This window comes from Ranitomeya imitator, chromosome 1 (assembly GCF_032444005.1).
Source record: "Ranitomeya imitator isolate aRanImi1 chromosome 1, aRanImi1.pri, whole genome shotgun sequence".
Classification (NCBI taxonomy): Eukaryota; Metazoa; Chordata; class Amphibia; order Anura; family Dendrobatidae; genus Ranitomeya; species Ranitomeya imitator.
The window spans coordinates 746,458,920-746,481,451 of NC_091282.1; the positions used below are offsets into that span (position 1 = coordinate 746,458,920).

Below are 22,532 nucleotides of genomic sequence, written 5' to 3' on the forward strand. Positions count from 1 at the left end.
TGTGCAGATTGCATGTCCGGGCAAAAACTAGCGGTGTTAGAGCCCAGGGTCAGCAGGAGGAGGAGGAGAGGAGCAAAGTGTAGGCCGAAGCCTGCACTGGTGGCAGCTTTTGGTCGGTTGTGCCAGCGTGGCTTGTGCTGGACACGATGCCGGCTACACAGCGGGGGAACAGCAGGCGGTGCTGAACCCCACTAACACATTGGCTGGTGTTTTTCTCTGTGCAGCTAGCATGTCCGGGCAGAAACTGGCGTTGTTTGAGCCCAGGGTCAGCAGGAGGAGGAGAGGAGCAAAGTGTAGGCCGAAGCCTGCACTGGTGGCAGCTTTTGTTCTGTTGTGCCAGCGTGGCTTGTGCTGGACACGTTGCCGACTACACAGCAGGGGAACAGCTGGCGGTGCTGAACCCCACTAACACATTGGCTGGTGTTTTTCTCTGTGCAGCTAGCATTTCCGGGCAAAAACTAGCGGTGTTTGAGCCCAGGGTCAGCAGGAGGAGTAGAGGAGCAGAGTGTAGGCCGAAGCCTAGTTGAACCAATTTCAAAGGTTACCTTTAACCCCCCCCTCAGGTGTTGCAAGGTACAAGAGCCACACCTTGTGCAGCATTAATGCTGCACAAGTAAAAGGTTGCTCTATTTGTTTTGCTCCTTGCACACGCTGACTAAAACACGTACACTATTTAGCCCATTATACTGTCAAACAGTTGTGGAGGCGTGACTTGTCTTTTTAACGAGACGCAGCACAGGTGTCAAAATTTGCACCTAGGTACTGGGCGCAGATTCCTGAGCGTTGTTATTTGCTGTACAGGAGTCTGCGCTATTGTGATCCCTTGGCCATGCGCTGTGAGCGCTTCCTGTCTTCTGACCTCATTTCATGTCGGCCGTTGCGGTTAGCGATGGACATGAATCCCAGACCCACAGTGTGTTTTCAAAAAATCACACTGCGTGGCTGGGATTCGTGGCCTTGTGCAGTAAATAGGTTTGCCGCTTACACATGTCCTTACACCTGCTCCAGACTGGGCGGCCTCAGCTGATCCCTTATCGCCTACCACGGCCAGGAGGCCGCACAGTCTGAAGAAGGCGGAAGGAGATGAGTTAAGACAGGCGAACATATGCACTGCTCGTGCCCATAAACCACACCCTCGCTGACAAAATAAATATGACAACGAGGGGCGTTGTTTCTAGCAGGGCGGATGCACAGGCGCAGCCAGCTAACCATGATGACAAAAGACGGGAAACGCTACCAAGGGGGGTGCTGCGTATCATTACAAAGGAAAGTCACACCTCAGGGACAGTGGAATGGTCTCAATGAGACACATTTTGTATGTGTTGAGTTCCACGTGGGCAAGGAGAAAAAGTCAGCCACCTTGTACAAATGCAGCAGTACTGCTGTACTAGGTGGCTGTTATACATAGAAACACCTGGGGGGGTGGGGCCAGGTTCCCTTTTAATTTCAGTTCCTGTGCCTGCATGGCGTTTGCAGGTCACGTTGCCGGCTACACAGCAGGGGAACAGCTGGCGTTGCTGAACCCCACTAACACATTGGCTGGTGTTTTTCTCTGTGCAGCTAGCACTTCCGGGCAAAAACTAGCGGTGTTTGAGCCCAGGGTCAGCAGGAGGAGGAGAGGAGCAGAGTGTAGGCCGAAGCCTGCACTGGTGGCAGCTTTTGTTCTGTTGTGCCAGCGTGGCTTGTGCTGGACACGTTGCCGACTACACAGCAGGGGAACAGCTGGCGGTGCTGAACCCCACTGACACATCACCTAGTGTTTTTTTCTGTGTAGACAACACTTCCAGGTGGCAACTGACAGTGTTGAAACCCAGGGAATCAAAGAGGAGCAGAGTGTAGGCCGAAGCCTGCAGTGGAGCAAGTTGAAAGGGAACCTTTAACCCCCCCCCCCAGGCATTTGTTGCTGAAAGAGCCATCTTGTACAGCAGTAATACTGCACATGGAAAATGGTGGCTCCGAAAATTATGCTCCTTGCAAACGCTGAAGTACACACTCATATAATGTGTCCCCTCACACCGTCAAACCATCCCGGAAGTGGGACTTTCCTTTGTAATGTGACACAGCACAGCCGTCATTCCAACCCCCTTGGTGCCGGGCACCACCTCCTCAACGTTGTTTGGTTCTGTCACGGAGCCCGCACTGTAATGTTATCCCTTGGCCATGCACAGTTAGCGGTGCCCGTCTTCTGACATCATGTAGGTGTCAGGCTGGCAGTGCCTGTGCGTCCAAGCTGCCCGAGATCCAACCTTGCAGTGTCATCTAATGTAGTCCCACTGCGGGCCAGGGATCCATGGGCATGCGCAGTGCATATCATCGCCTCTCACTCACCTCCTTCCTGCTTCTTCAGACTGTGCGGCGTCACGGCCGTGGCATGCTATTAGGGATCAGCTGACGCCGCCTAGTCTGAAGAAGCGTGAAGAAGGGGAGTGAGAGGCTAGTATATGCACTGCGCATGGCCATGGATACCAGGCCCACTGTGGGATCACATTAGACGACACTGCGAGGTGTGATTTCGGGCAGCGTGGACGCACAGGCGCAGCCAGGACGACAACAAATGATGTCAGAGGACGGGCAGCGCAAACTGTGCATGGCCAAGGGATAACATAACAGCGCAGGGTCCATGACGGAATCAAACAACGCTAAGGAGGCAGCGCACGGTGCCAAGGGGGTAGCAATGACGGCTGTGCTGTGTCACATTACAAAGGAAAGTCCCACCTCCGGGACGGTTGGACGGTGTGAGGGGACACATTACATGAGTGTGTAGTTCAGCGTTTGCAAGGAGCATAATTTCAAGAGCGACCTTTCCCTTGTGCAGTATTAGTGCTGCACATGGTGGCTCTTTCAGTAACAAACGCCTAGGGGGGGGGGGGGACAGGTCCCCTTACATTTTAGTTGTGCCAGCGTGGCGGTCGCATGACACGTTGCCGGATACACAGCTGGGGATCAGCTGACGTTACTGAACCCCAATAACAGAGGAGCGACTGTTGACTGTGCACACAGCACTTCCAGGCACCAACTGGCGGTGTTAGAGCCCAGGGACAGCAGGAGGAGCAGATTGGAGGTATTGCCGCACACACAGCTGGGGATCAGCTGACGTTACTGAACCCCAATAACAGAGGAGCGACTGTTGACTGTGCACACAGCACTTCCAGGCACCAACTGGCGGTGTTAGAGCCCAGGGACAGCAGGAGGAGCAGAGGAACAGAGTGTAGGCCGAAGCCTGATTGGAGCAAGTTGAAAGGAAACCTTTAACCCCCCCCCCCAAGACGTTTGTAGCTGAAAGAGCCATGTTGTGCAGCACTAAGGATGCAAAAGGAAAAGGTTGCTCTTTTAATTATGCTCCTTGCAAACACCGAAGTAAACACTAAAAATGTGTCCCTTTATACCGTTAAACCGTTCCGGAGGTGCGAATTTCCTTCGTAATGGGACACAGCACAGCTGTCATTCCTATCCCCTTGATGCCGTGCGCTGCCTCCTCAGCGTTGTTTTAAGCTGCCACGGAGCCTGCGCTGTTCTGTTAGCCCTTGGCCATGCCCAATTAGCGCTGCCTGTCTTCTGACATAATTTGGTGTCAGGCTGTCAGTGCCTGTGCGTCCACGCTGCTCCAGATCCCACCTCGCAGTCTCATCTAACGTAATCCCACTGCGGGCCTTGGAACCATGGGCATGCACAGTGCATAACCTCGACTCTCACTCCCCTCCTTCCCTCTTCTTCAGACTGTGCGGTGTCACGGCCGTGGCATGCTAGGGATCAGCTGACGGCGCACAGTCTGAAGAAGCGTGAAGAAGGGGAGTGAGAGGCTAGTATATGCACTGCGCATGGCCATGGATACCAGGCCCACTGTGGGATCACATTAGACGACACTGCGAGGTGTGATTTCGGGCAGCGTGGACGCACAGGCGCAGCCAGGACGACAACAAATGATGTCAGAGGACGGGCAGCGCAAACTGTGCATGGCCAAGGGATAACATAACAGCGCAGGGTCCATGACGGAATCAAACAACGCTAAGGAGGCAGCGCACGGTGCCAAGGGGGTAGCAATGACGGCTGTGCTGTGTCACATTACAAAGGAAAGTCCCACCTCCGGGACGGTTGGACGGTGTGAGGGGACACATTACATGAGTGTGTAGTTCAGCGTTTGCAAGGAGCATAATTTCAAGAGCGACCTTTCCCTTGTGCAGTATTAGTGCTGCACATGGTGGCTCTTTCAGTAACAAACGCCTAGGGGGGGGGGGGGACAGGTCCCCTTACATTTTAGTTGTGCCAGCGTGGCGGTCGCATGACACGTTGCCGGATACACAGCTGGGGATCAGCTGACGTTACTGAACCCCAATAACAGAGGAGCGACTGTTGACTGTGCACACAGCACTTCCAGGCACCAACTGGCGGTGTTAGAGCCCAGGGACAGCAGGAGGAGCAGATTGGAGGTATTGCCGCACACACAGCTGGGGATCAGCTGACGTTACTGAACCCCAATAACAGAGGAGCGACTGTTGACTGTGCACACAGCACTTCCAGGCACCAACTGGCGGTGTTAGAGCCCAGGGACAGCAGGAGGAGCAGAGGAACAGAGTGTAGGCCGAAGCCTGATTGGAGCAAGTTGAAAGGAAACCTTTAACCCCCCCCCCCAAGACGTTTGTAGCTGAAAGAGCCATGTTGTGCAGCACTAAGGATGCAAAAGGAAAAGGTTGCTCTTTTAATTATGCTCCTTGCAAACACCGAAGTAAACACTAAAAATGTGTCCCTTTATACCGTTAAACCGTTCCGGAGGTGCGAATTTCCTTCGTAATGGGACACAGCACAGCTGTCATTCCTATCCCCTTGATGCCGTGCGCTGCCTCCTCAGCGTTGTTTTAAGCTGCCACGGAGCCTGCGCTGTTCTGTTAGCCCTTGGCCATGCCCAATTAGCGCTGCCTGTCTTCTGACATAATTTGGTGTCAGGCTGTCAGTGCCTGTGCGTCCACGCTGCTCCAGATCCCACCTCGCAGTCTCATCTAACGTAATCCCACTGCGGGCCTTGGAACCATGGGCATGCACAGTGCATAACCTCGACTCTCACTCCCCTCCTTCCCTCTTCTTCAGACTGTGCGGTGTCACGGCCGTGGCATGCTAGGGATCAGCTGACGGCGCACAGTCTAAAGAAGGCGGAGGGAAATGAGCGAGAGCCCGAGGGGAAGATATGCACTGCGCATGCCCATGGATCCCAGGCCCGCAGTGTGACTCAATCAGAAGACACTGCGAGGCGGGATCTCGGGCACCGCGGCCGCACAGGCGCAGCCAGCCTGACACCAAATTATGTCAGAAGACAGGCAGCGCAAATAGGGCATGCCCAAGGGATAACAGAACAGCGCAGGCTCCGTGACAGCTTAAAACAACGCTGAGGAGGCAGCGCATGGCACCAAGGGGGTAGGAATGACGGCTGTGCTGCGTCACATTACGAAGGAAAGTCCCAGCTCCGGGACGGTATAACGGTATCAGTGAACACATTTTATAAGTGTTAAGTTCTGCGTGTGCAAAGAGCTAAAAAAAAAGAGCTACCTTTTCCTTGTGCAGCATTACTGCTGCACAAGATGGCTCTTTCAGTAACAAACGACGGGGGGGGGGGGGGGGACAGGTTCCCTTACATTTAGGTTGTTGTGCCAGCGTGGCGGTCGCAGGACACATTGCCGGCTACACAGCTGGGGATCAGCTGACGTTACTGAAACCCAATAACACTGGGTCGTATGTTTTTACTGTGCAGCCTGCACTTCTGAGCCGCAACTGGCGGTGTTGGAGCCCAGGAATAGCAGTTCAGGTGGTAGAAAGATGAACACAGCAGGAGACCTGGATGACACCCAATTACTTAATCAGGCAGAGGAGTGGCAAATTCCTGCGAGATCCAGGCCTGGTTCATTTTCAGGAAAGTAAGCCGGTCAACGTTATCGGAGGATAGTCGCATGCGACGGTCTGTTAGTACACCACCTGCGGCACTAAAGACACGTTCCGATAAGACACTAGCCGCAGGGCAAGCCAGCACCTCCAATGCATACTGGCTTAGCTCTGGCCATGTATCCAGCTTAGAGACCCAAAACTTGAACGGGGAAGAGCCGTCTGGGAGTACAGTAAGAGGGCAAGCCATGTAGTCTGTCACCATCTGACGGAACCGTTGCCTCCTGCTGACTGGAGCCGCCGGTGATGGTGTAGACATTTGGGGCGGGCACACAAAAGTGTGCCAGAGTTGTGCCATACTGGGCTTGCCTTGGGCAGAGGCACTGCTTCTGCTCCCTCTTTGGGCAGAGCCTCCCCCACTGCCTCGACGCACTGAGCTGCTTTGTAAAGCACTAGCAGCACTCCTCTCAGTTGGACAGGAGAAGATGATGGAATTCACCAGTGTGTCGTGGTACTCCCGCAATTTACGCTCCCGGGTCAACGCAGGGATGAGGTTTTGGACGTTGTCCCGGTAGCGAGGATCGAGGAGGGTGAACACCCAATAATCAGGCATGTTGAGAATGTGGTCGATGCGGCGGTCGTTTCTCAGGCACTGCAGCATGAAATCCACCATGTGCTGCAGAGTGCCAACCGGCCCAGAAACGCTGTCCCCTGCTTGAGACATGATCTCTGCCCGCTCGTCATCACCCCACCCTCGCTGTACACACTGACCACTGGACAATTGTGTCGCTCCCTCCTCTGGACGGAGCTCTTCCTCCTCCATTGACTCCTCCTCATCCTCCTCACAAATTGGCCCCTGCGTACCCCTTTGTGAGGAACCACGTGGCGCTGACTCTCCAGAAGCTGATGGAAAAGGTGACTCCTCATCCTCCACCTCTTCCACCACATCATCCCTTAACCCTTGCAAAGTTTGCTGAAGCAGGCAGATAAGGGGGACAGTCATGCTGACTAGTGCATCATCTGCACTTGCCATCCGCGTGGAATAATCAAAAGGACGCAAAACCTGGCAGACGTCCTTCATAGTGGCCCACTCTGTGGTTGTGAAGTCTGATCGGCGCTGACTGCGACTTCTTTGCGCCTGATGCAGCTGGTACTCCATAACTGCTTGCTGCTGCTCACACAACCGCTCCAACATATGTAACGTGGAATTCCACCGGGTAGGTAGGTCACATATGATGCGGTGTTCCGGAAGGCGGAATCGGCGCTGCAGAGCAGCAATGCGGGATCTGGCCAAGCTGGAACGCCGCAAGTGAGCACACTCTAGGCGGACCTTGTGCAGCAGGGCATCAAGATCCGGATAGTCCCTCAGAAAACTCTGCACAACCAAATTGAGCACATGTGCCAGACATGGGATGTGAGTGAGGTTGCCAAGGGCCAAAGCTGCCACCAGATTTCGGCCATTGTCACACACTACCATGCCTGGCTGGAGATTCGCTGGCAGTAACCACACATCGCTCTCCTGCTTTATGGCATTCCAGAGCTCCTGCGCTGTGTGGCTTCGATGCCCCAATGAAACTAGTTTCAAGACGGCCTGCTGACGTTTGGCCACGGCTGTGCTCATGTCGGTCATAGGTAAACGTTCACGGGTCCATGTGGGGGTGGACTGTGACGGATCCTGCAGAGAGGAATCAGAGGAACTGGTGTAAGAGGAGGAGTCGATGCGTACAGACTGGATTCCTGCAATCCTTGGAGTGGGCAGGACACGTCCTGCGCCACTCGCACGATCTGTACCTGGCTCAACAACATTAACCCAATGGGCAGTGAGGGAAACATATCGCCCCTGTCCATGCTGACTGGTCCACGCATCGGTGGTGAGGTGGACCTTGCTACTGACGGCGTTCAGTAGCGCATGTTTTATGTTTGCCTCAACATGCCTGTGCAGGGCAGGGACAGCCTGCCTGCTGAAGTAAAAGCGGCTGGGCACCTTGTACTGTGGGACTGCCAATGCCATCAAGTCACGGAAGCTGTCAGTCTCCACCAGCCTGAACGAGAGCATTTCCAGGGACAACAGTTTGGCAATGCCTGCATTCAGAGCCTGTGCTCGGGGGTGGTTGGCCGAGAATGCCCGCCTTTTCTCCCATGCCTGTACTACCGATGGCTGTAGAGTAGACTGGGAGTGTGAGGATGACTGGGAAGGTGGTGCTGTGGGTGGAATTACACAAGGTCTCTGGGAGGAAGCCAAACCAGCTGTGCGTGAGCTGGAGGAAGAGGCAACACGAGCTGAAGAGGTGGTAGCTGCCGCTGTTGGTTGGCCTACATCTTCAGTGTGTTTCTGTAACTCCACCGCGTGCCTGGTCCGCACATGTTTCCACATATTTGTGGTATTGAGGTTGCTGACATTTTTCCCTCTTTTTACTTTATGATGACACAGCTTGCATTTGACAAAACAAATGTCATCTGCAACTGTGTCAAAAAAGGACCAGGCACTGCAAGTCTTGGGAGCGCCCTTTTTGGCTTTGGAAAGAGACAGGCTCCTAACGGGTGCCAAAGTGGAGGCTACAGGCTCCGCAGTCTTCCCCCTCCCTCTCCCTCTTTGGCCCGTAAGAGGAAGCTCTTCCTCTGAGCTGCTCCCACCACCTTCCTGTTCCTCACGCCACGATGGGTCAAGGACCTCATCATCTCCACTACCCTCTGCCACCAACTGCTCCTCCTGGGTAGTCTCAGCAGCACAGTACGCACGAGAAAGCGGCACCTGAGTTTCATCATCAGATGCGTACTGCGCTGTGGTCACCGGAGGCACTGGCCCACCTGCCTCTTCAGAGTCAGAGAGAAAAAGGTGTTGGGCATCACTGCACACTGCCTCTTCTTCCATTTCTCCAATGCTGCTTGGCTGGCCCCCTGTTTCCAAGCCAAGAGATTCAGAGAACAGAAGTAGAGACGGCTCCTGTCCTGGGCTCTCTGACTGCCTGGCCAATTTGGCAGGTGGTGAAGAGACAGATGGCTGCTCTCCAGTGCTCTGTGCCTGAGAGGATGTGGCACTAACTGAAGTCGATGCCGAGGCGTTAGCTGCCATCCACCCGACAACGGCTTCAATTTGGTCTTCACGCAGCAGCGGTGCACGGCGCTCTCCGACAAAGCTGCGCATGAAGGACTGTTCCCTGCTGAAACTGAGTGACGACGAGTCACCGGCGCCCGCAGCAGGCACAGAATCACCACGTCCTCTCCCTGCTCCTCTCCCTGCTCCGCGCCCACGCCCACGTGCCTTACTCCCTGCCCTCTTCATCTTGGTTGACAGATAAAGATAAGCAGAAAAGTACTAAGGCCTTAGTGTGCTTATTCCTGTAATGCTCCTCCTAACAGGTGTAAGAAACACTAATGTTGTAAATTGTGGACTAAACTTTATTATTTTTCAAATGTGGCCTACACAAGTGTAAGTTGTGTTTGGTGAACTTAACCTTTTTTTTGGTGCAGATCGGGCTACAGAGCTAGTTTAAATCACACGGAGACCGTGCAGACAGCCGTAAACGGCGCTGCAAGGCCAAGAAACCCTCCTCTAGGTTATCCTATATAGTGTTTTTCCACTATTTAGCTGGATACAAGTGGAAAGACACTAATAGGAATTTTTTTTTTCAAATTTTAAACTGGCTGCACTATTTGAAAAAAAGGAAATTGTTTTTCAAGGTATGAGGCAGTAACGCACCCTGAGCTGAATCCAACCGGCTATGGCTGCACACAGACTACAGGGCGAGCTGGGCTCACACGGAGACCGTGCAGACAGCCGTAAACGGCGCTGCAAGGCCAAAAAACCCTCCTCTAGGTTATCCTATATAGTGTTTTTCCACTATTTAGCTGGATACGAGTGGAAAGACACTAATAGGAATTTTTTTTTTCAAATTTTAAACAGGCTGCACTATTTGAAAAAAAGGAAAATTTTTCTCAAGGTATGAGCCAGTAACGAACCCTGAGCTGAATCCAACCGGCTATGGCTGCACACAGACTACAGGGCGAGCTGGGCTCACACGGAGACCGTGCAGACAGCCGTAAACGGCGCTGCAAGGCCAAAAAACCCTCCTCTAGGTTATCCTATATAGTGTTTTTCCACTATTTAGCTGGATACGAGTGGAAAGACACTAATAGGAATTTTTTTTTTCAAATTTTAAACAGGCTGCACTATTTGAAAAAAAGGAAAATTTTTCTCAAGGTATGAGCCAGTAACGAACCCTGAGCTGAATCCAACCGGCTATGGCTGCACACAGACTACAGGGCGAGCTGGGCTCACACGGAGACCGTGCAGACAGCCGTAAACGGCGCTGCAAGGCCAAAAAACCCTCCTCTAGGTTATCCTATATAGTGTTTTTCCACTATTTAGCTGGATACGAGTGGAAAGACACTAATAGGAATTTTTTTTTTCAAATTTTAAACAGGCTGCACTATTTGAAAAAAAGGAAAATTTTTCTCAAGGTATGAGCCAGTAACGAACCCTGAGCTGAATCCAACCGGCTATGGCTGCACACAGACTACAGGGCGAGCTGGGCTCACACGGAGACCGTGCAGACAGCCGTAAACGGCGCTGCAAGGCCCAAAAACCCCCCTCTAGGTTATCCTATGTAGTGTTTTTCCACAATAGAGCTGGAGACTGGTGGAAAAACACTAATAGGAAATTTGAGAAAAAATGTGCAGCAGGCTGCACTAAGAGCAAAAAAGAACAACTGTGTGAGGCAGTGTGAACCCCCCCTGAGCTGAATACAACCGGGTATATGGCTGCACACAGACTACAGAGTGAGCTGCACACACACACACACAGAGACCTTGCAGAACGCTGTTAAAACAGCGCTGCAAGGCAAGAGCAAGGTGAACAGTGAAGAACACACAGCGTTTTGCTAAATTAGCCTTTGGAAAGGAAAATAAAGCAATTAGCTAGCTCAACTGGCCCTCAGTTAGAACACAGCGTCCTGTCCCTAACTGAAATCACAGCAGAGTGAGCGCAAAATGGCGGCAGCGCTTTTTTATAGTGCAGAGTGACATCATTTCAGCAGCCAATCCAAGCCTTGCCAGTACTTACATGCCCACCATGCTAAACAGGATGTGCCCACACTTTCATTCATTCCTCATTGGCTGCTGCGTTCAATTTGAATTCTGGGAACTTCCGATTCCGGTATCCGATACGCGGGAAGTATCGGAATTCAGTATCGGAATTCCGATACCGCAAATATCGGCCGATACCCGATACTTGCGGTATCGGAATGCTCAACACTACTTATAATGCTTATTTATAAACGATACCTTGTAATGCTCAAGAGCATCCAAAGCCAAAGCATGGCCTTCCGGAGAGTAGATGCACAGGGCGGCAATCAGCTCAAACACTTGCTTCTTCACCATCACATTGGCAGTGTCAAGAGCTGGAAACGAGACATAACAGCAATTCATTAGAACAAAAGATTTGATACATCCACCAATGTCTGGGTGACCTGATAACTTTTTATGAGCTCTGAAGCCAAGAACGACTGTCACCGGTTACATAGAAAGAAGACAATCGACGGCCATGCAGAAAGATCAGTAATGGATACTAATATGCACATAGACTGTTATTATTCTCGGCAGCACAGGATGATTTGCTGCCGAGAACAATGTTCTTTTTATAAGTAAAAAAATTTAGTTTACCAAATTAGCATTTTGCTTGATCGTCGGTGATCAGATCAGCAGCCTATTTACACTGCACGATTATCAAGAAAAGAGCCTTCCTAGGATATTTATGGATAAACAGCATAATTGCACCGTAATGGGGTTTTCTGGTTTTGAAAAATCCCTGCTCCCCGGCTGCAGTTTGTTCTAAAAAGAACAAACTCTGCCTTACTCGCCCTCTCCAGGTCCAGAGTCAAATCACCGCCTCTGATCTCGATGTATATATGTTATTGTCTGCAGCGCTGATGTCATGTCAGCCGAGCTGCTGCCAATCACAGAGCTCCGCGGCTCCACATGGGTTGATGGCAGGAGTCTCTCAGAGCTGCTGAACACACAGATAGTCTGTAGCCCTGTCAAAGTGACCTCAGCACTGGTGACAACACAATACACTGGGAACAGAGATGGAGATTCGGCGCTGGACCCGGAAAAAACCTGCTGTTAGAGATCAGGGGTTTTCTGAAATCGAAAAATTAATTTAGGATGTTCTTATGGGAGAGAGGAGGTGAGCTGTGACATCACCTATTGTGTATGGTGGATCCTGTGTTATCTACTGTATATAGAGGTGTTATCAGTCATTGTACAGGAGGAGGCGAGCTGTGACATCACCTATTGTGAATGGTGGATCCTGTGTTATCTACTGTATATAGAGGTGTTATCAGGCATCGCATTGTACAGGAGGAGGTGAGCTGTGACATCACCTATTGTGAATGGTGGATCCTGTGTTACCTACTGTATATAGAGGTGCTATCAGTGATTATACAGGAGGAGAGGAGCTGTGATATCACCAATTGTGAATGGTGGATCCTGTGTTATCTACTGTATATAGAGGTGTTATTATTCATAGTACCGGAGGAGGAGGTGAGCTGTGATATCACCTATTGTGAATGGTGGATCCTGTGTTACCTACTGTATATAGAGGTGTTATCAGTCATTGTACAATAGGAGGAGGGTAGTTGTGACATCACCTATTGTGAATGGTGGATCCTGTGTTATATACTGTATATAGAGGTGTTATCAGTCATTATACAGGAGGAGGAGGTAAGCTGTGACATCACCTACTGTGAATGGTGGATCCTATAGTTACACCTCTATATACAGTAGATATGTGCGAATTTAATCATGACTCAGAATAATGAAATAGTTGAAAAGTCATCTGTACAAAACAGGCCATCAAAAGAGGCAGCAGCACAGTCCACAGAGGTGGGTGCAAAAATATTCTCTGAGTATATTAGCCAGGCAAAATCCTTTAAGTGTACACAGCAAAAGATTAGAATCAGCACTCCAAGGATAGAAGCTAAAAAAGTGTGTCTTTATTCACCTAGATTTCAACTTGTACAAGTTTGAGAAAGGCTTCTTTGTACATGTACAAGCAAAAATGTTACATTCTGGGTTCGCTTTCCCCTTCTACTCATGGACCACGGCCTCTGCTGGCTGCTGCTCAGCTTTGTGTACAGAACAAGAAGTATAAGTCTAGTATTAGGCCTAGTGGCCATTGTGAAAGTTACAAGATTTCTTTAGATAGAGATTTTTTTTTTTTAAATGTAAAAAGCAAAACAACGTTTCACATAGAAACCCAATTTAAACAATAGGCCGTTTTGTGATTTCACATTCATTTTAGTTTGAAGAGCTGATCCTCACCTTGAGACAGTTTCCGGACGTAACCTTCATTATTGACAATATATTCTATTCCCTTGTGGGAATTCATTAATGTTCGGACACAGTTAATGCAAGTTAGCTGCAGGAGAGCATCAGAAATCCTAGAAACTCCTCGACCTGACAACCTGTCCAAGGCTTCCAGCAGAAGGTCCAAGCCACTGAGCTCCAAGAACTGCACCATCCAGTTGTCATCGCTGCTCTCCAGTCTCTTCTTCAGGCCAGAATAGTTTACCACTGTTGGGATTTGCAGGAGGCGGATGCATAACTCAGGATCGGCATTCTCTAAGTTGGCTTCACTCTGGTCCGACTCTTGAGGTGAAAGTTTCTCCTTCAGAGAAGCCCACTTTTTGCTCAGTGACATTTTCGGCACCTTTTCCTAAAGAAAAAGAAAAACAATATGAAGTTCTGAAAAATGGACCATCATGAGGCTCAGATCTGGCATGTGCCAGTTAAAAATAAACTTGAATTTTCATACGCAATTCCCAAAATCCAAGCACATTTTGGCTTTGGTTGGATGGGTAGCACTGAAAGGGTCATCATCAGTCAACAATAAGGGCAAATCGGGCATATAGAGAGGCACTTTGTTGGGATCAGGACCTGATAAGGAAAGTTAGCTCCACCGTGTCCTGTAGGTACATGGGCTTATGTGCATGGTCGTAATGAGGCTCTGCACAACCTCAGAGTTGTAGGACCCGTGTTATGTCACTCATACAAGTCAATGACTTTATTCTGCACCCCCATATTGGTTCCTGCTGGAATGTGCCCTTACATTTATGGAGACATTGCTTTATGGTGAGATATCCTGAATGAAACGAATCCTTATGGCAGGAGGTCCATTATGTGGAGTCGTATGGACGAGTGCGACTAAATCAATGTATTTTCTTTACATCATCTGGTGACTTGTTCCCCACCAGCATCTACAGTGCCTTGTGAAAGTTTTCGGCTTCCTGGAACTTTTCAACCTTTTCCCACATATCATGCTTCAAACATAAAGATACCAAATGTAAATTTTTGGTGAATAAAAGGTTGAAAAGTTCCAGGGAGCTGAATACTTTCGAAAGGCACTTGGATAAGAATTATCAAAATGAGGAACAGCCAACAAATTTACTATAATTCACGCCAGAAAAATGAAATCCATGTCACATCATACCTGGTGTAGATTTCAATTAACGGCCCACGAATTGCCCAAACGAACCTTTTAATAAATTTGGCACACCGTACTCCAGAGGGCTTATGAAACAGCCCATTTATTTTCTACTTATTAAAGAGCAATGTTGCATCATAATGGATTTCAACCGAAATATCAGTAAGTATAGAGTAATGTCCATTTCACGCTTCTATTTATTTTTATAAGAAAAAAAACTCTTTTACTCCCCCATCACTGTGCCGAACCAGATTTTCATGTATCCAGATTTTACCATTTGCAAAAATAAAAAACAAAGAACAACCACCTGGTTGACACAGTGATGGCATGTATGTGCTGTGCGTTTATTTTTTTTCTTCTCACCCCACGACCTATTGACTTAAATGAGTGATTTTAATACACAAATTTGACAGGTCTTCATATTTTTTGTTGTTGCTGACGATAGGTCTTCCAAAAAACGGACATGTGAACAGCTTCATAGACTATGATGGGTACTCAATCTAGCCATGAAAAACACTAGTAGGTGTGAGGAAATCGGACGTGAGAAAGGGGTCTAAAAAATTGCCAACAATTCAGAAGCATCGGTGATCCGGCAAACAAAAAAGAATCTGTTTAGGATTGGTCATCTATCACATTTCACAGAGGACTGAAAATGCTTTGAAATAAACTTTGCACCAGACTGTGAAAGAAATTAGCAATATTAGATGGTAAAAGGAGGACGAGACTAAAATTGGCAGCTCCCAAGATGAGCTAAAGTTTCTAGGGATCAAGTAGTGATTAAAATACTTAAGATTTAAAAATATCCACTCTTTCCGCTCAGAAATTTTCAGAAAGAATTATCTGGTACTATATATTATTCCACATATTTTCTGCAAGCAAATCCATACCAAATATGTAATGTGTGAACTTAGCCTTCAGGGTGCGTATTTTATGTGGATTTTTCGGCAGTGAAACTACATGTGATACATGAATAATTTGCTGCAGATTTCACCCCTTCAACAGCAATGGGCTTAATCCGCACAAAGAATTGACGTGTTGCCTGTTTATAACCCTTCGACAGCAGGTTAATTTACCTGCAAAAAAAATCAATATGTGTTGTTGTTTTTTCCCCCCCATGTATATGGGATGTTTGGGTGGGCATGGGGAGGCTATGGGGGTGACATGCTGCACATGGATAGGCTGTCTGCGGCTCATGCAGTATATGTAGGGTGGTTGTGTGCGGCTCATGCAGTGTATATAGGGAGGCTGTGTTGGGCTCTTGCTGTATATGGGGGAGGCTGTGTGGGGTTCATGCAGTGTATATAGGGAGGCTGTGTGGGGCTCATGCAGTGTATATAGGGAGGTTGTGTGGGGCTCATGCAGTGTATGGATCAGGCTGGTGTGGGGCTCATGCCGCATATGGGTGAGGCTGGTGTGGGGCTCATGCCACATATGGGGGAGGCTGGCGTGGTGCACGGCTGCATATGGGGGAGGCTGATGAGGGGCTCACGCCGCATATGGGGGAGGCTGTGTGGGGCTCATTCCGCATATGGGGGAGGCTGATGTGGGGCTCATGCTGCATAGCTGCATATAGGGAGAGGCTGATGTGGGGCTCACGCCGCATATGGGTTAGGAAGGTGTGGGGCTCATGCCTCATATGGGGGAGGAAGGTGTGGTGCTCATGCCACATATGGGGAGGAAGGTGTGGGGGCTCTTACAGTATATAAGGGGCTGTGGGGGGGCTCATATGATATACAAGAGGGGCTGTACTCAGGTTCTAGCAATACAAAGGGGGATGTCAGTGGGGCGCCCCTGAAGGTCCAGTCGCCACAGAGGTACTGCACCTCAGCCTGAGTTGTGGTACTCTCCTCTTGGGTAAGGAGGGTGCACTATCCGAGACCCACTCTAGCATCCAACACTACACCACTCCAGGCCAGGAGATTTGGGTGGACCCCATTGAGGGAGGGCCCCATCTCAGACTGGAGGGGGAACTAGGTAGAGGGTGTGGGTGGAGAGAGAATCATTTGTGAGCAGTTGTCATGGAAACAATAAGGAGGAGTTAATGAGTTAGAGAGAGAGAAGAGAGGAGTAAGAGGAAGTGTCTGAGAGAAGGAAGGAAGGATGGAAGGAAGGGGATCTAGGGGCCAGGGAAGAGAGGATTCCAACCTGGGCACCCGAATCCACGCCGACCGCCATTAGGTGGAAGGACCAGGTCGCAGTGGGGGAACCGGCCCCCAGACAAGTGGAGAACTACAAGGCTCAGCTAGTAATTTGGAGGCTGTGGTAACTGTAGATGCCACAGCCGCACACATTCGCCGAAAAGGGAGCCACATAGGATCAAGGGGACCAGGAGGACCTCGCCTGACAAGATTCAAGGCTGCTGGCTTGGGACACTGTGTGTGAGGCACAGGGCAGGAGGGCGAAGCCAGCACCAAGAGACAGCCAGGGAAGGCACATAAGAAAGGGGGTCTCGGGAAAATGAACCCCAATTTACCTGAGAGCTGGCTGGACCACAGACCCGGAGGACACAGCACCCGGCTGGGGACTGCATATAGGAACTGTGAGTAAAGTGTGGAAACTGCACCCTGCGGTGTCCTCTGAATTATTACTGCATCACCTGCCCTGCATCACAACATTCACCATCATTGACTTTAACTACCCTGGGGCCTAGCTCTACCCGTGGAGAGCTGTAACATCTCTGCTGCGTCACCAACTGCCCCAGTGGACCTGAACCGCAGTGTCAGCCATTTTCCTTATTGCCGTCACAAACTAATTCCCTATAAAATTTATTCCCCTTAATTACAATTTTATTGGACGCCCAGAGCCACGAATCGGGTTGCTGCTACCGTGACATCCCCCGAAGAAATGTCGGACCTTGCCCGAGTACCCCATGGCCCTGTCGGGGGCTCCATCAGCATGCTTAATTGTGCTCAATATTAAGTGACACAATTAATATAATTATCAATAATATAATAACTACAATATATTGATATTAATATTGAGTAGAATTAATTTTGCACTATTGGTTTGGCCCAAACAGCCACGGTCTCTCATGTGGCCCCTCGGGAATATTGATTGCCCACCCCTGCATTAGAATATGGGGAAAAAGTCAAGGCACAGTACCTACAACAACCAGCTGCGAAATGCCGCAATCTTTCACTTTTCCTAAGTTTCATCTGTGTTAGTTGTGGAATAGAACCAAACCCTAACACTATGCTCGCACGGAACGTATTTACTTTGGACCACCAGCAGTGGAAGCAATACCCACAGTAATACATACCGCTGCAATGATGTGCAAAAGGTTGGGGTCACACTTGCGAATTCAATGCGAGAAACTGGCACGAGTCTCTCGCATAAAGTCCTGGCACTGCCGCCGGCACTCAGGACCGGATCCTGCAGCTGAATATATTTCTATGCAGCCACACGCTCCATTCCCGAGTGCCGGCGGCAGTGCCAGGACTTTATGCGAGAGGCTCGTGCGAGTTTCTCACATTGAACTCGCAAGTGTGACGCCAGTCAAAGGGTGAAACTCGCTTTTATCCACAGTGTGGCAATTTATCTCATACTCGTGACTCCATAAAAATTATATGTCCAGTGTAGAACACCACATACAGGGTGAAATAGTCAGTCACTGGCAAATATTTTAATTCCAATGTTGAAGTCCAAGAGGAAGGAAATTCTACAGTAATTTCCTCACAATGGGCATCCACATAAAAGTCCTTTCATTCGCAGACTGTTCCAGCCCAGCAGGATGAATGAGCCCAAACAAAAGCACAGACTGAGAAACCTAACAGTTTACTCAACTTAACAAAGGCTTCCATTCTTAAAGGGAACCTGCCAGGGTGATTTTACTACAGAAACGTGGATGTATAGGCCACAAGACAACAATAATACCTGTCTTGTAGTAATCCGATGTGCCAGTGCCGAGAAGCCAAGATGTTAAGCCAAATTTACACGTCCCCAATGCACTTGCAGGCCAATTTCCATGGACCTCAAAGCTTTATTTCTCAGCCCTGGCATATCGAATTGCTACAAGACCGCTACCATTTTTTCTGTTATACTAGAACCTATACAGACATGTCACTAGTTTCAATAGTAAAATGGTCCTGAAAGATTCCTTTTAAGCAAGGAAGTCAATAGCTCTCTCCTCAGAATCCTCCATACTTCTGTGTCATTAGACTGTCGAACGATGCATGACTTCAGTAGGTGTGTGGAGGCCTTTACACAGTCCTGGGTGTGATCCCAGTAAAATAAACAGGGACCTGAGATAGAAAAGTAGGTTTATGTTCAGTGCTTTACATCCAAGGTAGGAAGAAATATATGGATACAACGTAGTCATCATGCTAATAAAATATTGCTTAAGATGCAGTGAGACGGCCACAAAACACGGACGTCCATCGCATCTCAATGCTCAGACTGGCCAGCGGCTCTTCTGACCCGAGCGTGAGAGCTGCATAGTAATACATACTGTCACGCTTGGGTAGGGAGAACCACCGGCTAGTCCGAACATTGCGATGCAATCGTTGTCCGTGTTATGCGGCTGTCTGACTGCGCCCTTACAAAAATAGAGTATCCTCTGTAAATGTGCTCATAAAACCTGGTGACTGGATGCTTTCCAGCTCAGCCAGATGTCAGCGCTGACCAACAATAGAAGGAAAAGATTTATTTCTTCATCAGAGCTGTATAAGAAACTGGCGCACAGGAAGAGTGGAGCTACGGTACATTCTGTGCATGTTCACCGAGCGGTCATTTATTGAAATGCAAAAAAAGGGTGCAACTCCATGATATAGAGTTGCAGGGACGCCATGCTCTTCTCTTTGGTCTTTCTTAGGTCCCTATCACCCATCTGAAAAATCCCGATGCCATCAGAGTTTTGAATCCGTGTGCCATCCGTTTTTTTTTCCCGCATGGCTTAAGAAAATCAATTACAAAGCTTCTCCGATCCTTTGTAATGTTAAACATTAAAGTATCGATGTGCTGTACATCTTTTACACGGATCCTTAGACTTGTATTGGTCCTCGTCATCCGTGCTGCTGGTAAAAAATGGACATGTCTGCTTGGGGTTTGCATGGACTTTATGGTCCATGTAAAAACATGAACATGTGTGCAGCTCCATAGATTACAAAGGGTACGTGCGGTATCCATGAAAAAAAAAAAATGGATGCCACAAGTACCTGAAACACAGACATGTGAAGGGAGCCTTAGAATTAATGCTTCCATGGAGCATGCCATCATTTTATATATATAAAATATAAGACCTCTGTGTTATACTATTCAATATATATTCACATCAATGGTGACAGGGTGGGAGTCCAGTCTATAACATCCATATCCCCAATGGGGAGGGCCTTATCCACCATTAGGCCGGAGTCACACTACAGCGAGATACGGCCGAGTCTCGCAGGTTAAAACCAAGCTCTGGCACCGGCACTCCAGAGCGGAGCGTGCAGCTCCATGCATTGCTATGCGGCCGCACGCTCCGCTCCAGAGTACCGGTGCCAGAGCTTGGTTTTAACCTGCGAGACTCGGCCGTATCTCGCTGTGTGTGATCCCGGCGTTATTGTAATCATGGGTGTTACCTTTTAATTTCTTGTTGCCCCATTTGCTGGGCCTCCAATGTTGCCCCCATGCGTACTGAATTGTGTGCATGCTTGCCACTTTTTGTTTGGCAGCCCTCAGCCTACTTAGGCTATGTTCACACGATCTGGATTTTGCTGCGGATCCGCAGCGGATTTGACACTGCGGATCTGCAGCCGTTTTCCATGCATTGTACAGTACCATGTAAACGTATGGAAAACAAAATCTGCAGTGCACATGCTGTGGAAAAAAAACGCGCGGAAACGCAGTGGTGCTTTTTCCGCAGCATGTCAATTCTTTGTGTGGATTCCGCAGCGGTTTACACCTGCTCCATAATATGAATCCGCAGGTGTAAAACTGCAGGTGAAATCCGCACAAAAAACGCGGGTAATCCGCAGTGCGGTTTACCTGCGGATTTTGCAAAAACAGTGCGGAAAAATCCGCAACGTGTGCACATAGCTTAGAGGGTTTAAAGTTTGTCAGAGAAAATGGACTGTCGGGCAAAGAGTAGGGTGCGTTCACATGCAATGCTTTCTCTGAACCAAAACCAGAGTGTTGGCAGGAAAAACGCTGCGTAAAGTATGCAATTTTTTTTTCCCTAGTATTTACTCGCGTCCCCAACCCCCATATATTCGAACGGGTGGGATGGTAAACGCTTAAAGAATTAACAAACTGTGGATTTAAAAAAAAAAAAAAAAAAAGCTCAAAAAACACAAGGAAAAATTATAGGCACGTACGTGCATTAGAATTTTAAAAGAACGAGCAATTCCACCTTGAAAGAGCATGTCATTCTTGAACATTAAAAAAAAAGGGGCTCAGAGAGAACATAGCCTAAGGGGCAATTCACACTGAGTTTTTTTCACTGGGTTTCAGAGCAGAAACTCTCCAACACTCAAATGAAAACTTGTGATTTTTGAACGTCTCTTGGTTAATGGAACCTTTCTGCTAAAAACAAAAACTGATACGTGCACACAATGTCTATTATAACAAGGGGTCATTCCTGTACCAGTTTCTGCTTGAAAACCTCAGTGTTTCAAAACTTCAACAAGCTCTGTGGGAACATAGCCTTAGGCTATGTGCCGACATTGCAGAATAGAAGCATATTTTTCTGCTTCAAAATCAGCACTCTTGCCAAGGAAATCAGCACGCTTGCAGATTTTAATGCGTTTTTGTTGCATTTTCACGTGTTTTTTTTAAGTGTTTTTCATGCTTTTTTTTCCAAGCGTTTTCCTATGGAATCGCCGTGATTCTGCAAAATTAATGAACATGCCGCGTATTTTTCCGTTATGCGATTCCGCTGCGGACAAATACGCAGCATGGGCACAGCAATTGCAGAATGCAATTAAAATTAATGGGATGCGTTTTGTGAGCGTTTTTTTTGTGTTTCCACAGTAGAAAAACACGGCGGAAAGGCTAAAAAACGCAATGTGGGAACACAGCCTTAGGCTATGTTCACACTTTGCGGATTTTGCTGCGGATCCGCAGCGGATTTGACCGCTGCGGATCCACAGCAGTTTCCCATTAGTTTACAGTACAATGTAAACCTATGGGAAACAAAAAACGCTGTGCACATGCTGCGGAAAAAAACGCGCGGAAACGCTGCGGATTACATTCCGCAGCATGTCACTTCTTTTCTGTGGATTTTCACCTGCTCCAGTTGGAAAATGCAGATGAAAATCCGCATAAGAATCCGCAGTAAAAACCGCGATGGGTTTTCACTGCGGATTTTGGAATTCCGCTGCGGAAAAATCCACAGTGGAATCCGCAAAGTGTGCACATAGCCTTAAAATCACAACCCTGGAACCTGGGCCCACAAGTGTGCGATCACAAGTGATTAGTGTGTGATGAAGAAACTCATCTTCTGGATGGGAGGAATCAGCTGGAGACATTTAATGAAGCTGCAGGTAGAATCACTGACATTAGTCCTGAGCTCTGCAGCTCGTGGATAATAATCTACCATGGATTATAGATGAGCACAACGTCCTTATCTTGGAAGATCTTTACGAATCATCTGGGCTTGTTCGGAGATCACTGATTTTTCTTTTACGCAAAAAACGCTCTGTGTTGGAGAGTTTGATCCGACACTTGGATCACCATCAGAGAAGTCTCCTTTCTTTTGTGCCAACCACTCGATCCATGGAAATACGAATCGGACATATGAACCCCATAGACTACGCATTTTGGACAGCACTAGTACGAGAAAAACGAATGTCTAGGAGAGCCCTTCTCCTTAACACCAGATCTTCAAAAATGCATGGATTTCCTATGGCTCACGTATGATTCTCCTAGAAAGATCATCTACCCATAGTTTCAGGTGAGACCTTTCCTGTATCCATCATTGTAAACTCACCTTATTGTAAGGGCGAAGACGCAGCTTGGAAATCCCACAATCTGCACTCAGGCGTCCTGCAAGTTCACTGACTCATGGCAAACACCATTTAAAGGGCCCTTTATGACAAGGGAGGTGCACTTAGTCAGTATGATTACAGCTCTGGAAGCCCATTACTGCTGAATGTAGGGGGTGAAGAGATGGCTAATGCACATGGACTGCAGCAGTATCTGAGGGGGCCCTGATGCCCGTAAGAAACCAGTATTGTAAATGACACATGGCAGATTTTGCTTGGGG

General features: G+C 48.7%; 1 protein-coding gene across 2 annotated transcripts in view; it reads right to left on the bottom strand.

Annotated features, from left to right (window-relative positions):
- INF2 (inverted formin 2) overlaps positions 1-22,532 on the bottom strand; it is a 140,075-nt gene that overhangs the window by 94,477 nt on the left and 23,066 nt on the right. For both annotated transcript variants that reach the window (XM_069734293.1, XM_069734302.1), the window contains exons 2-3: positions 13,189-13,582; positions 11,152-11,267 (exon numbers count right to left, since the gene is read on the bottom strand). In XM_069734293.1, the coding sequence (XP_069590394.1) occupies positions 11,152-11,267; positions 13,189-13,582 (510 nt within the window). The remainder of the gene's footprint in view (positions 1-11,151; positions 11,268-13,188; positions 13,583-22,532) is intronic.